Raw genomic sequence first — 25,008 nt, 5'->3', positions numbered from 1 at the left:
TCAGTAACCCAACTCCCCAAATACAGCTAATAATGCAATGCAGTGAATATTTTTCAAATTGCAACTTAAATTTATTATGCATTTATTTATTTTTAAAGACTGTGCAAATTAGTGTTGAAGATTTAAGATTCTATCAAGCCTTTTTCTATAATGTAATTTTGCCATTAATTTAACTTGAGTTTCTCATGAGGAAAAGAAAGACTTGCATTTATGTGGCATCTTTTATAACCACCGGACACCCTAAAGCACTTCACATCCAATGAAGTACTTTTCAGTGTAGTCACTGTGGTAATGTAGGGGAAACAGCAACCAGCTTGTGCACAGCACGCTCCCCGAACAATGTGAATATGACCTGATCATCTGTGTTTGTGTTGTTACTTGACGGATGAATATTGGCCAAGACACCAGGGAGAACTCCCTTGCTGTTCTTCTAATTAGTGCTGTGAGGTCCTTTGCATCCACCTAAGGGGCCTCTGTTTAAAATCTCAGCCGACCCCTGACAGTGCAGCACACCCTCAGTTCTGCACTTAAGTGTCAGCCTAGATTTTATTTGTATTCTAGCCCTGGAGGGGGGGGGCTTGACCCATAAGCTTTTGACTTAGAGCCAAGAGCGCTACTGACTAAGCCACATTCTAGCTACATTTTAATCTGTTTGACACTTAATTTCTCAGCATTCTCATTTATTTCTATTTAGCATGTACTTTATTCCCTGGACTAACAAAAATATAGCCCCATAGCAATATATTCTGTGTTATCCAAAAGATTGTTTCCTTTGAGTCTGCCAGCTTTGTCAGAGGGGGAGCTGAGAGTTTTGTGTCAGATATTTGGAAATATTGACTTCAGTGTGTGTGTGTATAATATATGATATATATTTATGGATATATATCTCTCAAGCTTTCAGCGACACCGTGCACATTTCACAACCCTGTCTGATTTATATACTGAAATATGGGACTAATTTTGTGAGCTTAACATAACCAATTGTTGAAGGCAGACTTTCATCAGGGAATGGAATGATAAAACATATATAAAATAGCTCAAGAACTGAAAAGAAAAATATGTAATTTCTGCACTGAGATAATGAATGGACCATTGACCATATCCAACAGAGAATGTTTCTAACTTAAAGCCTAACCTTTATCGATGTTATTTTCTGTATCTCCCCTATTGTATACAGAACGAAATGGTGAAGGAACTTGATGGGCATGTCCTGAAATGTGTCAAAGATCAGAATGGGAACCATGTGGTACAGAAGTGCATTGAATGTGTACAGCCACAATCTCTGCAATTCATTATCGATGCTTTCCAAGGACAGGTATGACCTGATAAGAGACTGATTTGATTTTTGTATTTTGTGGCTAATTTTTATTCATCCCTTACACTGATTCCTGTTGGGCTGTGTGCTGCTAGCACTCAGCTGAGTGGCCATTCTTTGTGTGTGAATGTAGATAACGTAATCTCATTCTGTTGCAATTTTGGGGAGTATCACAGGTGAGCCTGATACCGTCCTTGCCCAACACTGGCAATTGGGCATGGGAACCCTCGGGTGATGAAGCTAATTGCAATTAATACATTTACTCCCACTGCAGCAAAGGCCATTCGGCATACATCAGGAATTAAACCTGGCTCAGTTACAGACTGGTTTCACCAAGCGTAACATCAGTAGAGCTCAGCTTCCATTTTCTAACCAGAGGTAGCATGCATGGGAAGGTTTCAAGTTAGATGTTGCCATTTATAGTACAACACAAAAGCAAAGAATTAAGTACAAATTCAAATGATGCATCCTCATAGTAGCTTATGCTTTTTTTTGCCAGCCATTCATAAACACTGAGACACTGATTTAATAATGTGGTCAGAAAACAGAGACTTCTTGTATAAACCCAGAGTAATGAACTTGATGAAATTGTGCATTGTCACCACACTCTGCTAATGAGGTTTTTATTCTAAATCAGCATTTTTATGCATCGCAGTGTACAGTGAGCATTATTATACATAGCTTTTTTGGAGGAATGATAATATGTGTTAGTTATTAGGAAATCATAAATGAGGGGTGTTGGAATATTCAACACCATAGCTTTGTACCTTAAGTTACAAGATGATGATGAGTGCAAGAAATTGTAGAATTACATATTTATTAGTAAAATAGATGAGAGTGAGCTAACAACAGGATAGATACAATTTGTATGCTCTGAATATGATCTTTTAAGAAATATGAGATCCTTCAAGCTTTGGAGATGATTCAAGGAAGAGCCTCAAATTGATCTCTAGTGCCAGAGCCAGTTGTTATCAGCAAAGCCTGGAGCAATTGAGGCATTTTATTTTTGGAAGAGGTGGCCGAGATATGATCTCAGCTGTGTAAGACAATAAGTGGTGTGGAAAGGTGGAGCCAGTTCGAATGTGCAGTCTAGGAAAAATGTGTTTTGAGTGTTTTTCGCAGAGAACCATCAGCACGTGGAGCAGACTTGGGTGGGTAGTTGGAATTGGAATTACTTCAACATTCAACACTGTGATTGAACTATTCTGGATAGGATGCCATCTGATGCACAAGATTAAGATTTTGGGACGGCATCAGTTTACTTTTGTGCATGCTGCTTTAAAATATCGCGCCCCCCCCCCCCACCCACCTCTCCGGTATTTAAACGGTAAAACCCGTTGTTGAGCTGTTTGATCTCATTCAATAGGTGTTTGCTCTATCAACTCATCCATATGGCTGCCGTGTTATCCAGCGGATCTTAGAGCATTGCATGCCTGAGCAGACCCTGCCTATTCTGGAGGAACTTCATCAACATACAGAGCAGTTAGTTCAGGTATGTGCCTTCACATACTATTATTAAGGCAGCTGGCTATGTGTTATATATATATATATATATATATGTATCTATAATTCTGCATACTGGGATGTGAATCTAGGAGGTGGGTTAAGAAGTGAAACCCAACACTCTGTATCCTAATTGAAGTGTCCCAGATAGGCAGTGACATCTGATCCCAGCCTTGAAATGCAACAACCCAGTTGGCCTATCGCTCTAAACCTTCACTTGTGCTAATAAAAAGTCATACACATCAGACTATATGCCAACCAGTAGTGTGATAATGGCCAGTGATGTTGTATAAGGGCTAAATATTGGCAAGACACTGGGGGAAACTGCCTTCTCTTCTCTTTGGACAGTGCCATTGGACCTTTTGCATCCACCTGAGTGGGCAGAGGGGGACAGTGCTTCCTGAACTTTCAGTCCAGAGTATGTGCTCAGGTTTCTGCATTGGGGCCTGTACCCACATGCTCCTGAGAGAGTAATGCCAATTGAGGCAAAGTTGGCACTGCAGTGGACAGCACATTGGGCCTTTAATGCAAAACGTTTTAATCAAGTGAATTTAAATGAAGAGTACCCTATCAACCTTGAACTTGCATCTGATTTTGTACAACGTGACGTTTTTAGGGCATTTTGATTGCAACTTTGTCTGTTATTTTGTAAGTAATGTTAATATTTGGTATTGAATTATTTGAGGATGCAGATAAATAACTTCAGTAGTAGAAGAAAAGTCTCAGCGTCTAAGGTGAATTCAGCATATTCTCATACCAAACACATCTTCATCTCAATCTCTTAATCCTTCCACACACACACACTATCTCTCTCTCTCTCTCTGTTACAAGGAATTGTATTCATGCACTGCATTTGAACCTGTGATGCATTGATTGTAGTATCGTAGGCCAAGCAGCAGTGCGACAGTAAAACTCTTGTTATAACTGGAGCTTCTCAGCTTTGAATACTGAGCTGTTCTTTTAAGCACAAGTGACATAATGATGGCATGGTATGCAGCAACTCTTCAGAGCTGCAATTAGCAGTAAACATTTGCGGATTGTTGACTTCAATAGGCACTGCTTTTGCTCAGTTTGGGTTCCGCCAGGCCCACTTGGGCTCCTGACTTCATTACAGCCTTAGTCCAAACATGGACAAAGGAGCTGAACTCAAGAGGTGAGAGTGACTGCACTTTTGACATCAAGGCAGCATTTGACTAAGTGCAGTATCAAGGAGCCCTGGCAAAACTGAAGTCAATAGAAATCAGGGGAAAACTACTGGTTGGAGTCATATCTTGCACAAAGGAAGTGGGTTGTGGTTGTTGGAGGTCAATCATCTCAGCTCCAGGACATCGCTGCAGGAGTTGCTCAGGGTAGTGTCCTAGGCCCAACCATCTTCAATTGCTTTACCAATGACCTTCCCTCCATCATAAGGTCAGAAGTGGGGATGCTCACTGATGATTGCACAATGTTCAGTACCATTCGCAGCTCCACAGATACTGAAGCAGTCTGTGTCCTTATGCAGCAAGACCTGGACAGCATGCAGGCTTGGGCTGATAAGTAGCAAGTAACATTCGCACCACACAAATGCCAGGCAATGGCCTCTCTAACAAGAGAGAATCTAACTATCTCTCCTTAATATTCAGCGGTATTAACATCACTGAATCCCCCACTATCAATATCCTGGGGATTACCATAGTCCAGAGACTGAATTGGACTGTGGCTAGAAGAGCAGCTCAGAGACTGGTCATTCTAAGGCAAGTGACTCACCACCTGACTCCCCAAAGCTTGTCCACTGTCTACAATTCAGGAGTGTGATGGAATACTCTCCACTTGTCTGGATGAGTGTGGCTCCAACAAAACTCAAGAAGTTCGACACCATCCAGGACAAAGCAGACTGCTTGATTGGTACCCCATCCACCAACTTAAAGAATTCATTCCCTCTACCACAGACGCACAGTGGCAGCAGTGTTTAACATCTACAAGATGCACTGCAGCAACTCATCAATGCTCCTTCGACAGCACCTTCCAAACCTCTGACCTCTATCACCTGGAAGGACAAGATTAGCAGGGGAAGATCACCACCTGCAAGCTCCCTCTGACTCTCACACCTTCCTGACTTGGAACTGTATTATTAGTCCTTCATTGTCGCTGGATCAAAATCCTGAACTCCCTTCCTAACAGCACTGTGCATGTACCTTACACCACATCGACTGCAACATTTCAAGAAGGTGGCTCACCACCACCTTCTCAAGGGCGATTAGGGATGGGCAACAAATGTTGGCCTTGACAGTGACGCCCACATCCCCTGAAAGAATAAAAAAAGACATTTTGGTTGTTCCTGCTTATAGAGGATAAGGAATATTTTTTTAAAAAGCATAATCCTCTGCTTTAAATTTGAAAAGCCGAAAATGCTGGAAATACTCTGTAGGTTAGGAAGCATTTGTCGAGAGAAGCAGAGTTAATGTTTCGGGGTGTTTGCCTTTGGGGTTGGGTTTAAATAACTTGTATAAGGAGGAGGAAAATCTGGGCATTGAAGGTGAACTCAACAAAATTCTCATACCAAACATATCTCCATCTCTATAATTAAGTTACCATAAAGTTGCATGGCTGCATTATGATTTTAAATTCTTCACCTCCCTGCTTTCACAGAACAACAAGGACAATGATATAGTTCTCCTGTAAGCATCTTATCTTTATTTCTTGCTCTTTCTATTCATATAAACTCAATGAAGGCGAGGTGCCAGTTCCATCAAAGGAGAGATTCTTACCTGCCACTCAGTAACTTGTTAAAGTAGCCTAAAAGTGCTTAACTCACTTCAGCAAAAATATCAGTTATCCTGTGTTCCTGAGAAACTGGACTGATCCCTTTCGCATTCACTGCATTTGGAGCGTAGATTTCCTCTCATTCTTCTTTGTTTTTTCCAGGGAACTTGATGAATGGTTTTCCCCTCTTTGTGTTGTTTTTATGATCACAACAGCAGTCACCAGTGTTTGCTGGTCTTGTGCCTACAAACATTCTGCACTTGAAACAAAGCTTTTCTCCATAGCATAGGAAATATTTGGTTAGATTTTTAGAATTGAGATGGGTCTCTCATTAGGTGTAGCTGTGTTTCTTTTTATATATGTGATCAGGAAATCACCTTCACTTGTCCATAAGTAGCAACAGTTATCCCGGGTAACTCTTTTTAAAAGTTCTAACCTCCTATGTACTTGCACCTCACCCAGTCCCAAGGACTTTGGGTAATGTTCCCAACTCTTCACCAAGGCTATCCAGCAATAGAAGACAAACTGCTTTAATTTTACCTCCTTGCCCACACTGCAGTGGTCAGCCGTATGCTTTTGCACAAACATATGAATCAGGAGTAGGCCCCTCGGCACTTCGAGCCTACTCCACCATTCAGTGAGATCATGGCTGATCTGATTGTAACCTAAACTGTACATTCCTGCCTACCCCTGGTAACCTTTCACCCCTTTATCAAGAATCTATCTACCTCAGCTTTAAAAATATTCAAAGACTCTGCTTTCACTGCCTTTTGAGGAAGAGTTCCAAAGCCACTCAACCCTCAGAGAAAAAAAATCTCCTCATCTCTTGTCTTAAATGGATTGCCCCTTATTTTTAAACAGTGGTCCCTTGTCCTAGATTCTACCACAAGAGGAAACATCCTCTCCACATCGACCCTGTCAAGACCCCTCAGGATCTTGTGTTTCAGTCAAGTCGCCTCTTACTCTTATAAACTCCAGTGATTCAAGCTTAGCCTGTCCAGCCTTTCCTCATAAAACAACCACTCCAATCCAGGTATTTGTTTAGTAAACCTTCTCTGAACTGCTTCCAATGTATTTACATCTTTCCTTAAATTAGGAGACCAATACTGTACATAGTACTCCAGATGTGGTCTCACCAATGCCCTGTATAACTGAAGCATAACCTCCCTATTGTATTCAATTCCCTTAGCAACAAATGATAACATTCTGTTAGCTTTCCTAATTACTTGCTGTGCCTGCATACAAACCTTTTGCAATTCATGCACTAAGACCCTTAGATCCCTCTGCATCTCAAAGCTCTGCAATCTCTCACCATTTAGATAATATGCTTCTTCATTTTTCCTGCCAAAATGGACAAGTCACACTCTCCCACATTATACTCCATTTGCCAAGTCTTTGCCCACACACTTAATCTATCTATATCCCTTTGTAGCCTCCTTGTGTCCTCTTCATACCTTACTGTCCTACCTATTTTTGTGTCATCAGCAAATTTAGCAACCATACCGTTAGCCCCTTCATCCATGTCATTTATATAAATTGTAAGAAGTGAGACACCAGCACTGATCCCTGTGGCACACCACCTGTTACATCTTGCTAACCAGAAAAAGACTCATTTATGGCTACCCTTTGTTTCCTGTTAGCTAGCCAATCTTCTATCCATGCCATTATGTTGCCCCCTACAGCATGAGCTTTTATTTTTCGCAAAAACCTTTCACGTGGCACCTTACCAAATGTCTTCTGGAAATACAGTACATTCACCGGTTCCTCTTTATCCACGGCATATGTTACTTCAAAGAACTCCCAATAAATTGGTTAAGTGTGATTTCCCTTTTACAAAACCATTTTGACTCTGCTGATTACTCTGAATTTTTCCAAGTGCCCTGCTATAACGCCTTTACTAATAGCTTCTAACATTTTCCCTAAGACATATTATTAAGCTTGTTAAGCTCCAATAGCTGTTTGGCATTAAAGATCGAGATCAAGACAGACTCCTTCAGATAGAGTTTTATTTCTGGGGCATAAAACACTCTACAGAGAGAGCTTGTCTCACCTGTTACCCTTTCATATATCCAAATGGGTACTTAGGTTGTTAACTGATAATTAGTAATTGAACTCCTTGTGAGTTAACTGTTTCCTTACTCAACAGAGCTAACTGGCCTGTAGTTTCCTACTTTCTGTCTCCCTCCCTTTTTGAATAAAGGAGTTGTATTCACTATTTTCCAATCTAATGCAACCTTCCTGGAATCTAAAGAATTTTGGAAAATTAAGACCAACGCATCAACTATCTCACTAGTCACTTCTTTTAAGACCCTAGGATGAAGCAGCATCCATTTGCTCAATACCATTTGCCTGGTGATTGTAATTTTCTTGAGTTCCTCCCTCCCTTCCACTTCCTGATTTACAGCTATTTCTGGGATGTTACTTGTATCCTCTATAGAGAAGACTGATGCAAAATATCTGTTCAATTCATCTGCCATCTCCTTATTTCCCATTATTAATTCCCCAGACTTGCTTTCTTTAGAACCAGCACTCACTTTATTAACTCTTATTTAAATATCTATAGAAACTCTTAATATCTGTCTATATTACTAGCTAGTGTTCTCTCGCACTCTTAATTTTTCCTTCCTTACAAATCTTTTGGTCATTCTTTGTTTCTGTTATATTCTGTCCAGTCTTCTGACCTGCCATCCGTCTTTGCGCAATTATATGCTTTTTCTTTAAATTTGATACTATCTTTAATTTTTTTTTAGTTAACCATGGATCCTGGGTCCTTCCCTTGGAATTTTTCTTTCTCGTTGGAATGTATCTATTCTGTGTATTCTGAAATATCCCCTTAAATGTCTGCCACTACATCTCTGTTGACCCATCCCTTAATCTCATTAGCCCGTTGACTTTAGCTAGCTGTGCTTTCAGGCCCTCATAATTGCTCTTATTTAAGTTTAAAGCATTTGTTGTGGACCCACTCTCCTCTCCCTCAAACTGAATTTAAAACTCAAATCACATTATGATCACTGCTACTTAGGAGTGCCTTCACTTTGAGGTCATGAATTAATCCTATCTTGTTGCACAATGCCAGGTCTAGTATAGCCTGATCCCTGGTTGGTGCCAGAACGCGCTGTTCTAAAACTATCCCGAAAACATTATGAATTCCCCATCTTGGCTATCTTTGCCCATCTGATTTTCCCAGCCTATATGCAGATTAAAATCCCCTATGATTAACGCCATACCTTTCTGACAAGCTCACATTATTTCCTCCTTCACACCCCATCCTACTGCATGGTTACTGTTAGAGGGTGCCTGTACATCAATCCCATAAGTGACTTCTTACCTTTATCATTTCTCATCTCTGCCCAAACCGTTGCTACATCCTGGTTTCCTGAACTTGGATCATCCGTCTCTAATGCGCTAATACCACCATTAATTAAAAGAGCCTCCCCTTCACTTTTTCCTAGCTTCCTGTCCTTCTTTAATGTTACATACCCTTCAATATTCAGGCCCTAATCTATTTCATCCTGCAACCATGTCTCTATAATGGCTATCAGATCATACTTATTTGCTCTCAGTTCATCTGTTTTGTTTCGAATGCCATCTGTATTCAGATACAGAGCCTTCAGTTTTGTCCTTTTATTAGTTTTGTAACCTCTTGCCATATCTGCTGATTTACTCGTAGATTTCTACTCCCTGTACTCTGTCCCTTCCTGTCATGGTTTGTTTATCACTTCCCACGTTAATACCTTCCTCTCTTGTCTTTTCTCTACACTTTGAGATTTACCACATCTTCTAAATTTGATCCCTCGCTCCCACTATTTAGTTTAAAACCCTTCCCTTTCAGTCTCCTTTCAATGACCTAGCACAAGCCTGAATGCTCAGCAGGTGTTGAGATTGCATCAGATTTAGGATTGGGGAGGAGAGGGGTTGGCAGATGATGGTATTGGTGGGAAAAGAATACTGGTTTGTGACTGGGAATTCCCCAAAAGCACCAGATCCATAGGGTATGTTTAAAAAAAATCACACATTTGTAGAGGAAAATCAAAAAGCAAATCAGGTCTGGCTTGTTCTTGCACGCCTCCCAGTGGCTTATTTCTAAAGGTTCGGAGGATTTTCCTACCTCGTGTCCCAAGTCCAGTCAGTAACTGGGAAATAAGTGAGCATTTATCTGAACTAAACCTCTGATAAACTTTGTCTTTTAAACAGGATTGTGTGGGATAATGCCAGTTTAATTTTCTTCACCATGAATGATTGAGAAGGAACAAAGCCAAGACAAGTACATTTTTAAAAATAAACTTGTGCCAAACTTAATTTGCACCCAAAGAAGGCATTAATGTACCTGAGATGATGACGATTACAGATGCAATGTTAACTCTTCACTTCATGCCCTTACAGGATCAATATGGGAATTATGTCATTCAACATGTCCTGGAACACGGCCGCCCTGAGGATAAGAGCAAGATTGTGTCTGAAATCAGAGGAAATGTCTTGGCTTTGAGCCAGCACAAGTTTGCCAGGTATAATTTCTGACCTTTTGGTTGTCCCTCCTAATACAGGGTTTGTTGAACTTTGAACCAGGACCACTGACTTTTCAGCAATAGCCGTACTATAGAGTGGGACTGCCCTCCCATTTAATCTGGGCCGCTGGTTTACAGTGACATGAGTAAATCAAATACTGGTTTTCGGATTTTCACGCACTTTTGGAGGTGGCAAACCATCTGCTTTCCACTGAAAATGAAAACCCGTGCTGTTGTATCTAGCCCTTTATTTTTGTATTCAAGCTGGATGCATTACAGACACCCTGGAGTTCAATTTTGTTGAATCGAATTTCTGATCCAATTTCTGTCTGCCTTTTCTGCCATCCATTTTGGTCAGAGTTCCTGAACATATACATTGTTGTTCAGGTTAATAGTTGACTTAGGGTCATCATTGTTTTTTTGGAACACTAAAGCTTCAAACTAAAACCAGACTGTAGTTCTCTGACAATGGTTTTCCATTTGGTTCCCCTTCTTTCACTTTCAATGCCAATATTAACTGCGTGGCTCATTATATATGTCTATGGCCATCTAACCTAGCTTCCACTCCCCTTGATATCCCTCCCTAGCAAATTCATTTTTTGATGAAAAGTGCTATTTAAAATTCCAGCTGGAAATCCTTCATTACGAGACTTAGCTAGGAATACACTGCTGAATAATTTAAGGTAAAATGTCCGCTATTAACAGGTGGGAGATTGCTGTCATTGTGAAATATATTTTCTCTTCCTCCTTTCCCCTTTCAACCCACCTGATGTTAATAATACAAGTTCTCCACACTGCAGAGAGATGTGACTATCAACAGCTAACAAATTTTGGAAAATCCAATCTTAATATGGCAGATTGTCCCAAAAAAAAATATGGACTGGTTGAGGGCTGTCTGTTTCCTATGTAGTACCGCCTCAAATTTACTTTAGCTGTTTTTGGAGTTTCTGTGTCAGGGAGATTTTTTTTTAACTTCAAATTGGGCGGGTGTAATTTTTGGTTTGGGCAAGACTCTGCCCTCTGCCTCCTGTGACAGTTACAGGAAAGATCCTGTTTGACAAATTTAATTAGAGTTTTTTGAGGATGTAACTAGTAGAGGGGAGCCAGTAGATCTAGTATAGCTAGATTTCCAAAAGGCATTCGATAAAGTGCAGGACAAAAGGTTAATAGATAAGATAGTGGCTCATGGAGTTGGGGGTAATATATTAGCATGGATAGAGGACTGGCTAATGGATAGAAAACAGTGTGAGCATAAACAGGGCTTTTTTAAGTTGGTAGGCAGTGAATAGTGGAGTGCTGCAAGGATCAATGCTGGGGCCTCAGCTATTTACAATCTATATTAATGACAGAAGAGACAGAATAATGTATCAAAGTTTGTTGTTGATACCAAGCCAAGATGGAAAGGTAAGCTGCAGGGAGGACAAAGAGAGGCTGCAAAGAGATATAGACAGGTTAGGTGAGTGGGCAACAAGATGGCAGACGGAGTATCATATAGGAAGCGTGAAACTATTCACTTTGGTTGCATAGATTTAAAAAAAGCAGAATATTTTAAAAAGGTGAAAAACCTCTTAAGAGTTGATGTTCAAAGAGACTGTGCTTGTACAAGGAAGTTAGCATGCAGGTACAGCAAACAATTAGGAAGGCAAATTGCATGTTAGCCTTTATCGCAAGGGGATTGGATACAAGAGTTTTGCTGAGGCTACATCTGGAGTAGTGTACACAGTTTTGGTCTCCACATATTAAGAAAGGATATACTTGCATTGGAGGCGGCACAGTGAATGTTCATTAAATTGGTCGCTGGGATGGTGGGGGGGTGTTGTCCTTTGATGAGAGGCTGAGTAAATAGGGCTTACATTCACTGGAGTTTAAAAGAAGGGGAGGCGATCTCATTGAAACCTACAAAATTCTGATGGGGGCTTGACAGGGTGGATGCTGAGAGATTGTTTCCATTGGTCGGGGAATCTAAAACACAGGGGCACAGTCTCAGGATAAGGGGCCAATCGCTTAGGATTGAGATGCGGAGAAATTTCTTCACTCAAAGGGTTGTGAATCCTTGTGAAATTCTCAACCCCAGAGGGCTGTGGATTCTACATCGTTGAATACATTTAAGGCTGGGGTAGACAGATTTTTTTGAGGTCTCAGGGAATTAAGGGATATGGGGAGCGGGCGGGAAAATGAAGTTGAAGTCCAAGATTAGACATTGAATGGTGGAGCAGGCTCGATGGGCTCTGTGGCCTACTGCTGCTCCAATTTCTTATGTTCGTAGAATCTTGCAGCACAGAAGGAGGCCCTTTGGCCCATCGTGCCTGTGCCAGCTCTGTGAAAGAGATTACCAATTTAGTCCCACACTGCAGCTTTCTCCACATAACCCTGCAATTTAGTCTTTTCAATTATATGTTCAGTCATCTTTTGAAAGTTGCTATGAAATCTGATTCCATCACCCTTCGCGTGGTGCATTCCAGATCATCATAACCTTCTCTGTAAAATAACTTCCCTCATTTTCTATCTAGATCCTTTGACAGTTATTGTAAATCAGCTCACTGGCCAAAGGAAACAAGTTTCTCCCTACACTGTTCTATCAAATCACATCACAGTTTTGAATAGCTTGATTAGGTCTCTACGTAGTATGAGAGAGACAGGACTGATCAGATATTACCATCATGATGCCTCTTGATTTTTCAGCAATGTTGTTGAGAAATGTGTGACCCACGCCTCTCGTGCTGAGCGAGCCCTGCTGATTGATGAAGTGTGCAGTATTAACGATGGTCCTCACAGTGCCTTATACACTATGATGAAGGATCAGTATGCAAACTATGTGGTACAGAAGATGATTGATGTGGCAGAGCCAGCCCAACGCAAGATTGTGATGCACAAGGTAGGTTTAATTCCAGTTTAATATGCAAGTTGGAATTGTACATGTCTAAGTTAACGGAGGTTCAAGAGGAGAACTAACTGTAAAGCCTTCCCTCAACTAAATGTGCTTTTTCATGGATTTCTTTTGTTTCTGTATGTAAAATGTGGAAAATAAAATATGAGCTGTAACTTGTTTAGTATTAAACATTTAAAGAACCAGGTTAGTCTTTTTCCAAAATCTGAAAAATCTCCAGTAAATGTGCAAGCCGATGTGCACCTGATATCCTTCTACAGCTGCTTCTATGCACCTAAATATGCGGTCAAAAAGGAATGCAGCGTAGCTTTAGGTGAATCTCCCTGCCTGTTTAGAGAGTATGTTATTCCCAGTAGTTTGTGGTTTTGGTGTCATTGTTGTAATCTTCGTCAAAAGCTGTAGATCCTGAACTCTGCGCTGTGAAACTGGAGAAGTGATGTGCCTTCTGACAGTCTTCTTCAGCCGCACTTGCATGTCACACTAATTCACATACTGCTGTGCAGCCATCCTCCGAGTTTGAATTTGAGATTTTTTTTTCAATGGGGGGAAATAGTAAAGACCATAGTAAAATGGTGGCAATTTCTTAATCTTCTGATGTAATATATTAAATTGTTCGGTGAATTTTATTTCAGAGAGGGGCAGGAGTTGCATTTATATAATGCCTTTCACATCTTTTAAGATATCATGTTGCAGGGAATTACTTATTTAGGGAAACGTGCTGGGCTGCCTACATGCAGCCAAGTCCTGCAAACGGTAATGGGGTTAAGTGCCCAGTTCATCTGTTGGGGGTAATCGGTTGTGGGGTAAATTTTGGCCGGGACCGGGAAAACGTGTTTGCCCTTCTTTGAATCGTGCCATAGGATCTTTTAAATCCTGAACAATGAGGCAGGCCCTCAAATCATTATCAAATCCGGAGGACGAAGCATCCAACAGCGCAGGACTCCCCCGTGTTAGGTTGATATGTCAGCCTGTGTTACGTGCAAAATTCACTGAGTCAGGGTTTGAACCCACAACCTATTGATGCAGAGTTGAGAGTGCCACCACGGAGCCAAGCTGACACTGTATGATTTAGGGTGCAATTATTCATCAGCTTTAACATTGCAGCTGGTGACTTCAAACCTGAATTGCAGGTCCCTGGTGCAGTGTGATGTAATAGTCATTCATCTATTCTGGCTGCAAACCCCTCGTTTGCTAAGGAGGGTAGTTATGTCAGAATGTCAGGCAACTCATGAATCTACTTCAGAAAGAGGCAATGAATAAGTTAATGGGAAAACCCAGTATACTTCCACTCTCCAAACCTGTAGCGAACACAGTGACACTCTCAGTTTGCTGTGCGCAGTGTACATTCACCACTAAATGAACTTCTTTGCATTCAAATTCATCACACGTGGAGTCCAGACCTGTGTAGTCTTCAAGTGAAGCAGCTTTGGAAGGCAGAATATCAAGGCTTCAAGATGGACAAACAGAATTAAGTCCCCGCTCTTAATATCTCATACGTTCATAATGATAGAATATGATTTTATTATCTCCTATGTCTATATATAATGGGAACTTGCTTTTACTATAGTTGTACCCATCTGCAGGTGATATTGCAGCACCTCCACCTGAGATGTTGATACAATGAGTTTTACATCACAGTTGTCATTATAAATGTGGAGGTAGAAATTTATAATGGGGTAAAAGTTGGCAGGGAGTGTGTACAAATGTAGGATTTTTTAATACTTTTATGGATGAGATAAAACACACATTTTCTGTTTACTGAATACTTCTGAATGTTGGCTAAGAGTGGCCATTAACGCATCTGTCCCTACAGTGTTTTGTTTTTGTTGAAAGCATTGCTGTTTGTTGGTAAATGGCTCAAAGGCTAAAATGTCAGTGCCTCCAATTTCTGTAACTGTTTTGAACCTGCCCAGGAGCTTTCAGTCACTGAAATTTTAATTGAGCATTGCTGGAAAAAACACACATGCTGTTGAAGGTTTTCGTCTTGAATTCATCAGAACAGATGCACGAATGCCAAATTTCAAAGGGAACAACAATTTATACTGCATGAGAAAAGGGGTGCTGATTGGTTAGCAAGTCAGCTTTGATTGGCTGAGACATTGCAATGGCGAATGCACCATGGAGCTGTTGTCCCCCATGCTTTTATGCATTCAAAAAAGGTGCAATGTCTGGACATATTCCTCTTGCCTGCAGAGGACATGGTCCCTGCATATGAATATATATAGCTTCTAGCAAGTGTAAGTGAGCTACATTGTTGAGCCCAACTGATAATCTGAAATTGGTTGTTAATGTAATTCTTGGCACACTCTGGACTGTTCAGCTGGTGCTGCCCCATCACACCTAATGTTATTTTCTGAGTTTTGCAAGCACGGTAGGTTGAGTATGGTCAGTACCTTGCTTATTGCAAACAGCCAAAGGGACATGCTGTTGGCTGGTTTTCATCAGTATTAAAGTTGTGTACTACCAAGCAACTATTCAAAATTTTACTGTAAAATGTCCCTGTGTATGAACCCAGTGGCTGTTAATTTGTGTGTTTGTGGATAAATCTGTATTTCATGAGATTAGCAATAATGCTGATAGATATAGCATTATGAGTCATCCTCTGTTACCTTGTCTGAGCCATCCCGTCTTCAAATGTGAGCAAAGGATGGCCCTGCAGTCGCCCCAAATTAGCAACCAGGAGAGGCGGATCCTTGGCTACGTAACTATCCATCCTCCGTCCCTCCAAGGCCAGTTGCAGTAGTGAATGCTGCCATCCTGGTTGAGATCAACTATCTCAGCGCAGACTGGTGATCTGAGGGGAGGGCTCCCTGGTCTTTGTGGCTCAGCAGCTCGTTGCTTTAACCCACTGCGACACAAGGGGGAGATATTTGCAATGTTATACGTTAGAAATGTTTATGATAGTTTCAGTCTATTGAGGTGTCAACTTGTTTTTCTCTGCTGTTCTTTATTTCAGCCAGTTATTTAAAATAGATATTCCATTATGTTTTATTCTGTTTATTGAAGAAGACCATTGATGTAAGACTTTGGAAATGTGGCACCGTACTGAGAACTTCACTATTATAACTATCAATTGATTTTTTTATGCACTCTGGTGATTACATTGAGAAACACCGATTAACAACTCTCTCCCCCCTAAAGATCCTGTGACTACACTGTGACAACTCACTTAACACAGTGAATGTAAATTCCTGTCAACATGTGCACTATGTGTGGCTAAAAGTCATGACAACAAGGTCGTAATGTTGCTTGACGAGAGTTGAGCCCTTAACAAGATGTTTCGTAGCGGACCAGATTTAACTCAGACCAGTCAACGGCACCTGCACCTAGAGAGGGAACCTCGTCCCAGCGGCATCACTAATTTTCTGTTAAAAAATCTCTCTTTTTTTCAGATCAGACCTCACATTGCAACCCTTCGCAAGTACACCTATGGAAAGCACATCTTGGCCAAACTTGAAAAATATTACATGAAGAATGGAGTGGACCTGGGCCCAATCGGTGGGCCACCAAATGGAATGCTGTAAATGTGAATTTCTTAAAGCAGAATAACCCCTCCCACCTTTCCTTTCTTGTTGGGGGGCCGGGGGGGGGGCTAAAACGTGATTGACTGACGTAACAACCAGCAGCCTAATCCTCTACCCCTGCAGGCTCTTAACTAAAAAAACACCTTGGTTTTAGGTTGCCATAACACGCTAGCAAAAGCAAACCAATTTAGTTTCTTCGGTGAAAGCATTTATAAATTTTATTTTAAGCCTGTTATGTATGTATATATATATATGATGCTTAGCAATTCCCAAAGTCCTATTTTTTCCAGGAGATGTTCACACTCTTTTTGGTTAATTTTTTTAGAAATGATCACTGCCCTGCTTTTCTACCGTGTCTCAGTGATGTATAGAAATAGTTGTACATAAGGTTTAAGATAAAAAAAAAGTACATGTGATACACCAAATTTGTGATATTTTTGTCACCCCTCCCCTCTTCTTCCCCCCCCCCCCCTTAAGTGTACAAAAAGTAGAAAAGTTCAGGGTGTTTTTTGGTGAAACCTGGCTTGTTACATGCAGACTCAGCTTAAATATACTCCTGCTGTGACACTAAGATATGCAAGAAATTGAAATCTACTTGTAATTATCTTTTTCATTACGGACATGAGCTTTTCTTGGCAATTATTTGGCAGATTTATATTTAAATCAGTTACACAGGTTTTCAAACATGTAACAAGTAACTTTAAAATGAAAGTTATTTTGTAAAAAAAAATAAATTAAATGGGCACTTCAAGTGTCTTTTTTTTTCCATAATTTCCCTTAAGCTCGTAGGTGTTTTTAAACTTGAATACCTGCTCTGTTTTTATGATTTGCATGAGTGCCCCATCCCCTAGCTTCCCTGCCTTCTGACCTTTTGGAATTCAAGATGTGCTGTTTGGTTCTCTTTCATGTTGAACTCAATCATTGAACAGAATTTTCTGTTTGTGCGCACCCTGATGGAACTTTTGCGCTGGATAGGATGCGCTGCTTTGCCTCCTATTCCCTCAACAGGTAGGTGCGCTGCGAAAAAAAAAAACTTTTTTTTAAAAAAAAAACCGCGAACACGCCAAGGCGGCTGAATCGTTTGCAGATGTTCAGCATGAGGAAGATGAAAAAAAAATGAAATCCAACCAAACGTTTGGTCTTGCTTATAAATATGTAGTGTATAATTGTTGTAGACTTTGCATATATATTTGTAGTTTTTTTTTTCCTTTTTTTGGCAATTTGATGTCTATCTGTATCTAAAATGTACCCTAGTAGTGAAGCATAATTTGACTGTACAATTGTACATTTGTAAACCTCTATAATGTAAATGTGGAAAGTTTGAACAAACTTTAACCCTTTGAAAAACAAAAACAAGACAAAATGTGCATTTCAGTGTATATTCACATTTTTTCCTTTTGTCGTTAGCATATAGTATTGTACAATGTAAATTTCAATCAGAAGTAAATTTTTGAAGGAAAATGTTCTATCTTTATACAGCTTAGGGAATGTAAAACACTTGCTTTCTTTTTAACCTGTCACTCGATGGAACAGTAGTCTCTCTCCTTTATAAATGTTGTGGAAAATTAATATTCTGTTCACATAGAACTTTTACAAATATTGTAATGTTTTTTTTGTTGTGACAGTAGAACAAATTGTGCATAGCAAGAGAATCCCTAGTTACCATAGAAATGAAACTTCCTGTTCATCTTGTAAAGTGTGGACTACCCTTTTTGTACAGAAGATACCTGTATTTTGCATTTTTTGTCTACTTGTAAGTGAATGTATGATACTGTCAATTTTCTTGGTTTGAATATAGAAATGTAACACTACATTCATGATGTACATTTACAGAAAGCCTTGTGTATATTTCCAGAAGAACTTTTGCAAGTACACCTGTAACCATATGTGTATAATTAACAAACCTGTGTATGCTTGGCCTCTGCAAATATTTTTTGTAACTTTTTTCTTGTGTAGATTGTCTCTAAAAACAATGCGTGCTCTTTATTTTGAAAAAAAAACAGTACTTTAAAATCTGTACTTGTGTTTTAAAAAAAGACTCTGGGTGGTTTGGTTAGACATTTTTGGAAAACATCATTAAAAGAGCTAGTAATTCAATCGTTTCCATCGTAGCTATTTTATATGTAACGTTTTTAGGGAGTTGGGATTTCCTGTATAATCATACCCTTCTTATTTAAAGTTTTTTTTCCCCCACTTACCCTGGGGTACGATTCCATGAGTGCCTGCATTTCTCTGGCTTCGCACTGTTCCTATGCAAGTCAGCAAGTGTTGGCAGGGCATTCGGCTGTTAGGGGCTTCATACTCAGTTCCCAGGTGTGGTCTCTGGATTCCATCAGCAGCAGCAACCCTAATCTGCCCTTTCCTCAGAGGAGTGCAGTTCTGTTATACTGATCAGCTGTCTGAGACCAGTCAGCATTACAGAGATCGAGGATCAAATCCGAGACTTAATCTGTGTTGCTCTGTATAGGGTAATGCTTTCAGTGGAGTTCAGTTATATCTGGGCATTCCTGTAGAGGGGAAAGAATTAGAAATGAAGTTCCTATATTTAAGCTTACTTCAGGGTATCTACCAGGTCATGCAGTTCTGACATCTATGAAATGCCTATCAAAATCTTGAATGTAAAGTGCTGAATACCTTAAATTTGCAGTTTGGATCTGAGCCGGTTTCTGCAGTTGTTATATTTTTCCATTTTGTGAAAACACTATGGACCTTGCTACCCTTATTAAGAAGCGAACTTCTTTTACAGAAGCAAGACGGCAATATTCCTGGACAAAAATCTGCCTGTTTCCATTTCACTCTGGAATGTTGTTAATTGAGAGAGCTATGTGGTTCAGCTGGGTAGCCACTCCTACCTCTGAGCCTCGGGTTGATGTACCACTCCAGGACTTCTCACCTCTGATGGCGCAGAGGGTTCACAAAAGCAGATATTTAATCGGTCTGCAAAATTTTTCCAAACACTCCATAGCATTCTGCAAGGGAGAGGAGAGTGTCAAGATAATGCAAAAAAACACATTGTGGAATTAGTTCTTTGCCACCAACATTAGGCCTCCCAGTGCAAGTGATTTTGTGTGAGAAGCTGCATGTGTTTTAAAGTCAGAAAGGCCTTCCAAAATTTAAAACCAGAGTGGTTGTAATTTATTGGGATTTAAAATTTCTTTCTACTGGCACAGGTTCCCAAGACAACAAAAAACGTTAAATACACATTACATTCACTGTAATTACCACTCATGAAAGGATCGAGAAGGAGAGGGCACAGATTTAAAGTAATTGGTAAAAGATGTGACAGCGATATGAGAAAAAACTTTTTCACAGCAAGTGGTTAAGGTCGAACGCACTGCCTGGAGAATGTGGTGGAGGTAGGTTCAATCGATGCATTCAAAAGGGAATTAAACTTATCTGAAAGGGAAGAATGTGCAGGGTTATGAGGAGAATGGCACTAGGTGAATTGTTCATTTAGAGAGTTGGTGCAGACATGATGGGCATTTGGTATAGTGTTGGAACTGTGTAGTTGGTCAATCGGCCGTTGTAAAATTTGGTAATGTTGATATGGTGGTGCCCACTGCCAAACCATCTCAACCCATGAGTTGTCAAGTCTTGTATTATAGTGTTTCTGTTAGACCTGCGCAGTTCCAGCCCCTTCCGTTTGTTTTCTCGTTTTCATTTTACATTTCTTCATCCCTATATTGAACAACATCCACTGCTATCTGTCTAATTCAGGGATCGGCAAGCATGGGTTGGAGCTCATTGTGGCTCCCAACCATTTCCAGTTGGATTACATTGTGAAAAAAGCCTTAAAAAAAAATCATAAAACCTGAACATGCACATGGCATCAGATTCAGTAGTAACTGTGTTCTAGGTATTTGGAGGAAGTTGCGAGAATTGATCTGTAACTGCACAGACCAACCTTTCACAGGAAACTTACGTTTCTAAGCATACGCAACAATATTTAGAGGAATCGTGTGGTTGCTGCACAGGTGGTGGTGGTGAGGTGAAGCAGGATCTCAAAACAGAAAGGATTTGTGTGCCTCCATTCCTACTGTACCAATGACGCAGGAAAATTTTTTTTAACATTCATTCTTGGGGGTGGGGGGGCGGGTGGCAGGGATCGCTGTCTAGGCCAGCATTTATTACCCATCCCTAATCATCCTTGTTTAGAGGGCATTTTAAGAGTCAACCACATTAGTGGGTTTATGGCTCATTTCTGGTCTCAATAAGAATTTATTAAAAAAGGAACAGAATGAAAGCAGCTGTATCAAATACCTTGATGTGTTTCCATGCCACTTCTAAAATAAAAACTAGTATTGGGAAAGGATCCCAAAATTCTAGTGATTCTGCTTTACAGTGTGCAGTTGCAGCTAGTGGGTTGCTGCACTGACGCAGCTCACATCTGCCTTCTGTTGACAGGAAGGGGATTTTGCTGTTAACTGGTCCTCCTTGTCCAGAATTGTTGCACTGACAATGTTCAGGAATTAAAATGAAAAGTTGCAAATTTGCCACCAACTTCTGAATTCATGCAACATCACTGAACAAAAATCATTTTTTGAGTCCATTAAGTTTACCAATGTTCTCCTCAAACTGCCTATGCTAATCCCATCCCTCTGCTCTTTATTTCGTTTCAAACAACAATATTAACATTCATTCCTGGGCTCCTGTTTTGGCAATAGTGTATGGTTGTGAATTCCACCATCTAATTAGGCTGTATAAATATTTGACTAATCTTTAATTCTTTGCGATTTTAAATTTATGTCTCCTGGTTCCTACTCATCCCTGCTTTTTAACCTCTAACCTGAAGAGAGGAGTTAGATTTTCAACCCTCCAATCTTCTCCCCATAATTTGCCCTGGCTGCAGTATTTTTTTTATTAAATGGGCGAGAGTCTCCACTATTTCTACCCTCGGCTGTAAATATAGTGACTTTTTTTTTCAAACTGTGTATATTTAGGAAGAAATAGCTTGCACTTTTTTATATAATGAAGTTCTTATGCCTCCAGATGTCCCAAAATTCTTCACAACCAGGACAGTCACTGTTCCAATGCCAGTTAACTGTAGCAACCAAATTACACACATTGAGGTCCGTTTTAAAAACAAATATGTTGTTTGGTAGTACAGAACTTGGGTATTGCTGACAAGTTTAGACATGTTTCTGTTTTTAGCAACACTCAAATATTTTTTAGTTGATGAGATGTAGGGTGAAGGAGGCAGGGGAGAGGGGCTTATCTTATGAAGAAAGGTTGATCAGGTTGGGCCTGTATCCACTGGAGTTTAGAAGAATGAGAAGTGATCTTATTGAAACATATAAGATCATGAGGGGATTTGACAGGGTAGATGCCAGGAGGATATTTCCATTTGTGGGACTAGAACCAGGGGACACAGTTTAAGATGGAGATGAAGAGGATTTTTTTCTCTAAGGGGTTGTTATATATGGCATTCTCTTCCTCAGAAAGCATTGGAGGCTGGGTCATTGGATTTATTCAAGGCAGAGTTAGACAGATTATTGATAGACGAGGGAATCATGGGTTATGGGGGCAGGCGGCAAAGTGTTCAGACCACAACCAGATCAGCCATGATCTTATTAAATGGCGGAGCAGGCTCGAAGGGCTGAATGACCTACTCTTGCTCCTAAGTCCTATGTTCCTAAGGGTTTAAGGAGATGGTTGGTAGTGGGAAAGAGAACCTTTGGCCAACATAAGATTGCAGTGTCTGGGGCCTTAGTGGACATCATTTCAAAGCAAGCCTCCTAAATCCTGGCAAAAACATTCGTATGTCAGAGAATGACAACAGCCTGGCAAAGGTAACATTCCAATAAGGACACGTTCTGTGGCTCACCTGAAACTGGACTCAAACCATGCATCAGGAAGTGGACAGATAAGTCCAATCTTGGTGTCTAGTACCAAATAATTCTTACATGTCTGGCTTTCAGAAGTAAAATATAAAAAGAACAAAATTGTACCTCAGAAATTGAAACAAAAAGTGCTGCCAGTACACAACAGGTCCATCAATATCTGAAAAGAGAAAAAAGTTAATGTTCCAGTTTTTGACCTTTCATTTTACTGAGGTAGTTCCTTTTTAGCAAACGTAACCTGGATTAGGAAGCAGTGCAACCAGTTCCCAACCTTGCAATCCAAACAGACTGAATTTTAGATTTTGCAAACTGTTAAGTGTTCAGCGAAGTTGTGATGGGATTCCATTGCGGGCTGGTTGAAGAATTTGGAGAATAAACCAATTGATTATATCATTTAGTTAACTACCAGGGAATAAGTTCTAATTCTGATGAGTGGAAATGTCAGAGTATGTTCTGACTCATCAGTTGTGTGAAGTACTACTTCCATGACCATTGATTTCAATGTCGATCTGATTGATGTCATGGAAGGCTTTTTGTCTTTGTGGCTACATAGCCAGGGTCATCGACTATCTAGAATTTTCCTTGAGTTTTCTGGAATTAAAGACACTGCTGTGAGCAACCCCAGGAGAAAAACATCTTAAGGGGCATTTAACAAAATTGTTGGGGGCTGAGGTGGTCACTTTCTTTGACTATTTTCATTTGTTAGCTATAAAAATACTGGAGTTAGGGAATAAAAAGTTGTTTCATTAACAATCCAGATTAATCCAATTGGATAGCAGTCTTTTTCCTTTCTAATTGGCCATGGAAATGCAGTGCACCTGGAGGATGGACCAATGGTGCGAGTGTTTAGGGTGGGGTGATTCAGGTCAGGAAGTTGCGTGATGAAACCTCCAGTAATACAGCCAACCAGAGTTGGTAACCTTACCGTATAGGCATGCCCCATGGTTACATAGAAGGTGTGAATCCCTGTCTCCATTAATTTTAAATATCTCACATTCTCATTTAGCATTAATCCACTGATAAAGCAAAGGGGCTAAAAAATGACATTCCCAAAATTCAGGCCCGCCAAATTCAAATAGGATGAACAATTGAGGAAGGAATATAGGTCCAACTGGGAATGTGTTGCCTGAACTTCCAAGGCTGGGTTGAGAGGGTTTAGTGACTGCACTGGACATTCCTGTTCTAGCTATGATTATGGGGAAACGGAGTTGAGCGTATCCTGTGTTCAGCAATAATCACTGTTTGTGTGCTTTTTTCATATTTGTAATCAAAGGATCAGAATTGCAAAGATATGCAATCTTTTAATTACAGCATTAATGGTAGATTTGCAGCTTACTTTGTGCTTAAATGCTTTATAATTGTAGCGAGCTTTTGACTCCTTAAACACTTGTTGCTTTACACATCGTGGGTGGTCTGAAGACTGGTTAAGTGCTTTGTTTTTGGCTATTTACCTCAACTTCTTTTAGCCCACACCTTTCAGATGTAAGATAGGGAAGAAACTCCCAATGTCCCACCCAGCATTCATCCCTCAGCCAACACCAACAGATTCACTTATCGTCTGTTTCGTTTGCTGCTTGTGAGGCCTTTGCTGTGCAGAAGGTGGCTGCTGTATCTACCTAACAATTTTTTTTTCTTTCATGTGATGTGGGTGTCGCTGGCCTCACCAGCATTGATTTCCCATCCCTAATTTTCCTTGAGACGATGGCTGTGAGCTGCCTCCTAGAACTGCTGCCGTCCATGTTGTAAGGAACATATCTTTTTATTTCTGTTGGGTAAAGAACATATCTTTTTATTTCCTGTTGGACTGTGGATTAGAATTACAATGGCTGCAGGTTGAAAGACATGTCCATTGGAACAGGATGAGAGATATACACAATGTTGCAGTCCTGGAACAGAGTGTGCCATGAAAGACAGTATGGTGCTGAAAAGGAGTGCTGGACCAAGGGATCTGCCTGATAACAGCATTTTAATTGGCTCCTGACCAGGTGACCAGGTTTTATCTGAGGGCAGAGCAGAAAGCTCCTGGCCTGCAAAGAGAAAACATCTAAAATCCTTCTTCCTCATATCCCCATAACCTGCTCTATCTCTGAGGAAACCCATGTAAAAAGGGGAAAACCACTGTTAGAGACATTGAAAAGCAAGTTCTCAACCAATGAGCTAAATACAGAAAGTACTAGAAGACCATCTTGTGTCATCAACAAGAACTGAAAGGAATTTGGAAGATATCAATCAAAATCAACCCATTGAATCCTATACTCCAGATTGATGCTATTGAACTGTTTTATCCCACCCTTAAAATCCATGTTTTGTGTGTCTTGTGTGTGTGTGTGTAAGGATTTAAGAAGGGGGTAGTGTTTAAGTTAGCAGTGCATATTTCTTTTGCCACTAGTTAGACAATTTGTTCAATAACCAGTTATTTACTTATTAAATTTACAAACCTGTTGCTCGTATTCTGTTAACCTAAATTAAACAGTTGGGTAGAATTGGGGAAATCTGGTGGTTTGGTCAAACTTTTCACATTTGTCATGACTCAGGGAACAGTGGGACTTGTTATTACAGCGCACTATCCCCAGTGAATCGTGATAATGTGGTGTAGGTACACCCACAGTGCTGTTAGGAAGGGAGTTCCAGGATTTTGAACCAGTGTCAGTGAAGGAACGGCGATATATTTTCAAGTCAGGATGGTGAGTGG

At 40.3% G+C, this 25,008-nt stretch overlaps 1 protein-coding gene and 1 non-coding gene across 13 annotated transcripts in view; both read left to right on the top strand.

Annotated features, from left to right (window-relative positions):
- The window catches only part of pum1 (pumilio RNA-binding family member 1), a 95,580-nt gene extending 77,007 nt beyond the window's left edge, over positions 1-18,573 (top strand). For all 12 annotated transcript variants that reach the window (XM_078567398.1, XM_078567396.1, XM_078567400.1 and 9 more), the window contains 5 exons: positions 1,178-1,315; positions 2,682-2,807; positions 9,944-10,065; positions 12,748-12,940; positions 16,345-18,573. In XM_078567398.1, the coding sequence (XP_078423524.1) occupies positions 1,178-1,315; positions 2,682-2,807; positions 9,944-10,065; positions 12,748-12,940; positions 16,345-16,476 (711 nt within the window). In that variant the 3' untranslated portion in view covers positions 16,477-18,573. The remainder of the gene's footprint in view (positions 1-1,177; positions 1,316-2,681; positions 2,808-9,943; positions 10,066-12,747; positions 12,941-16,344) is intronic.
- LOC144696179 (small nucleolar RNA SNORA50) lies at positions 3,661-3,797 on the top strand. Its single transcript, XR_013580096.1, has one exon. It is a non-coding gene; the product is annotated as a small nucleolar RNA SNORA50 (small nucleolar RNA).
- Positions 18,574-25,008: the final 6,435 nt, after the last annotated feature.

Source organism: Cetorhinus maximus, chromosome 21 (assembly GCF_964194155.1).
Source record: "Cetorhinus maximus chromosome 21, sCetMax3.hap1.1, whole genome shotgun sequence".
In the NCBI taxonomy this organism is placed as follows: domain Eukaryota; kingdom Metazoa; phylum Chordata; class Chondrichthyes; order Lamniformes; family Cetorhinidae; genus Cetorhinus; species Cetorhinus maximus.
This window is presented reverse-complemented; position numbering and strand designations above follow the sequence as displayed.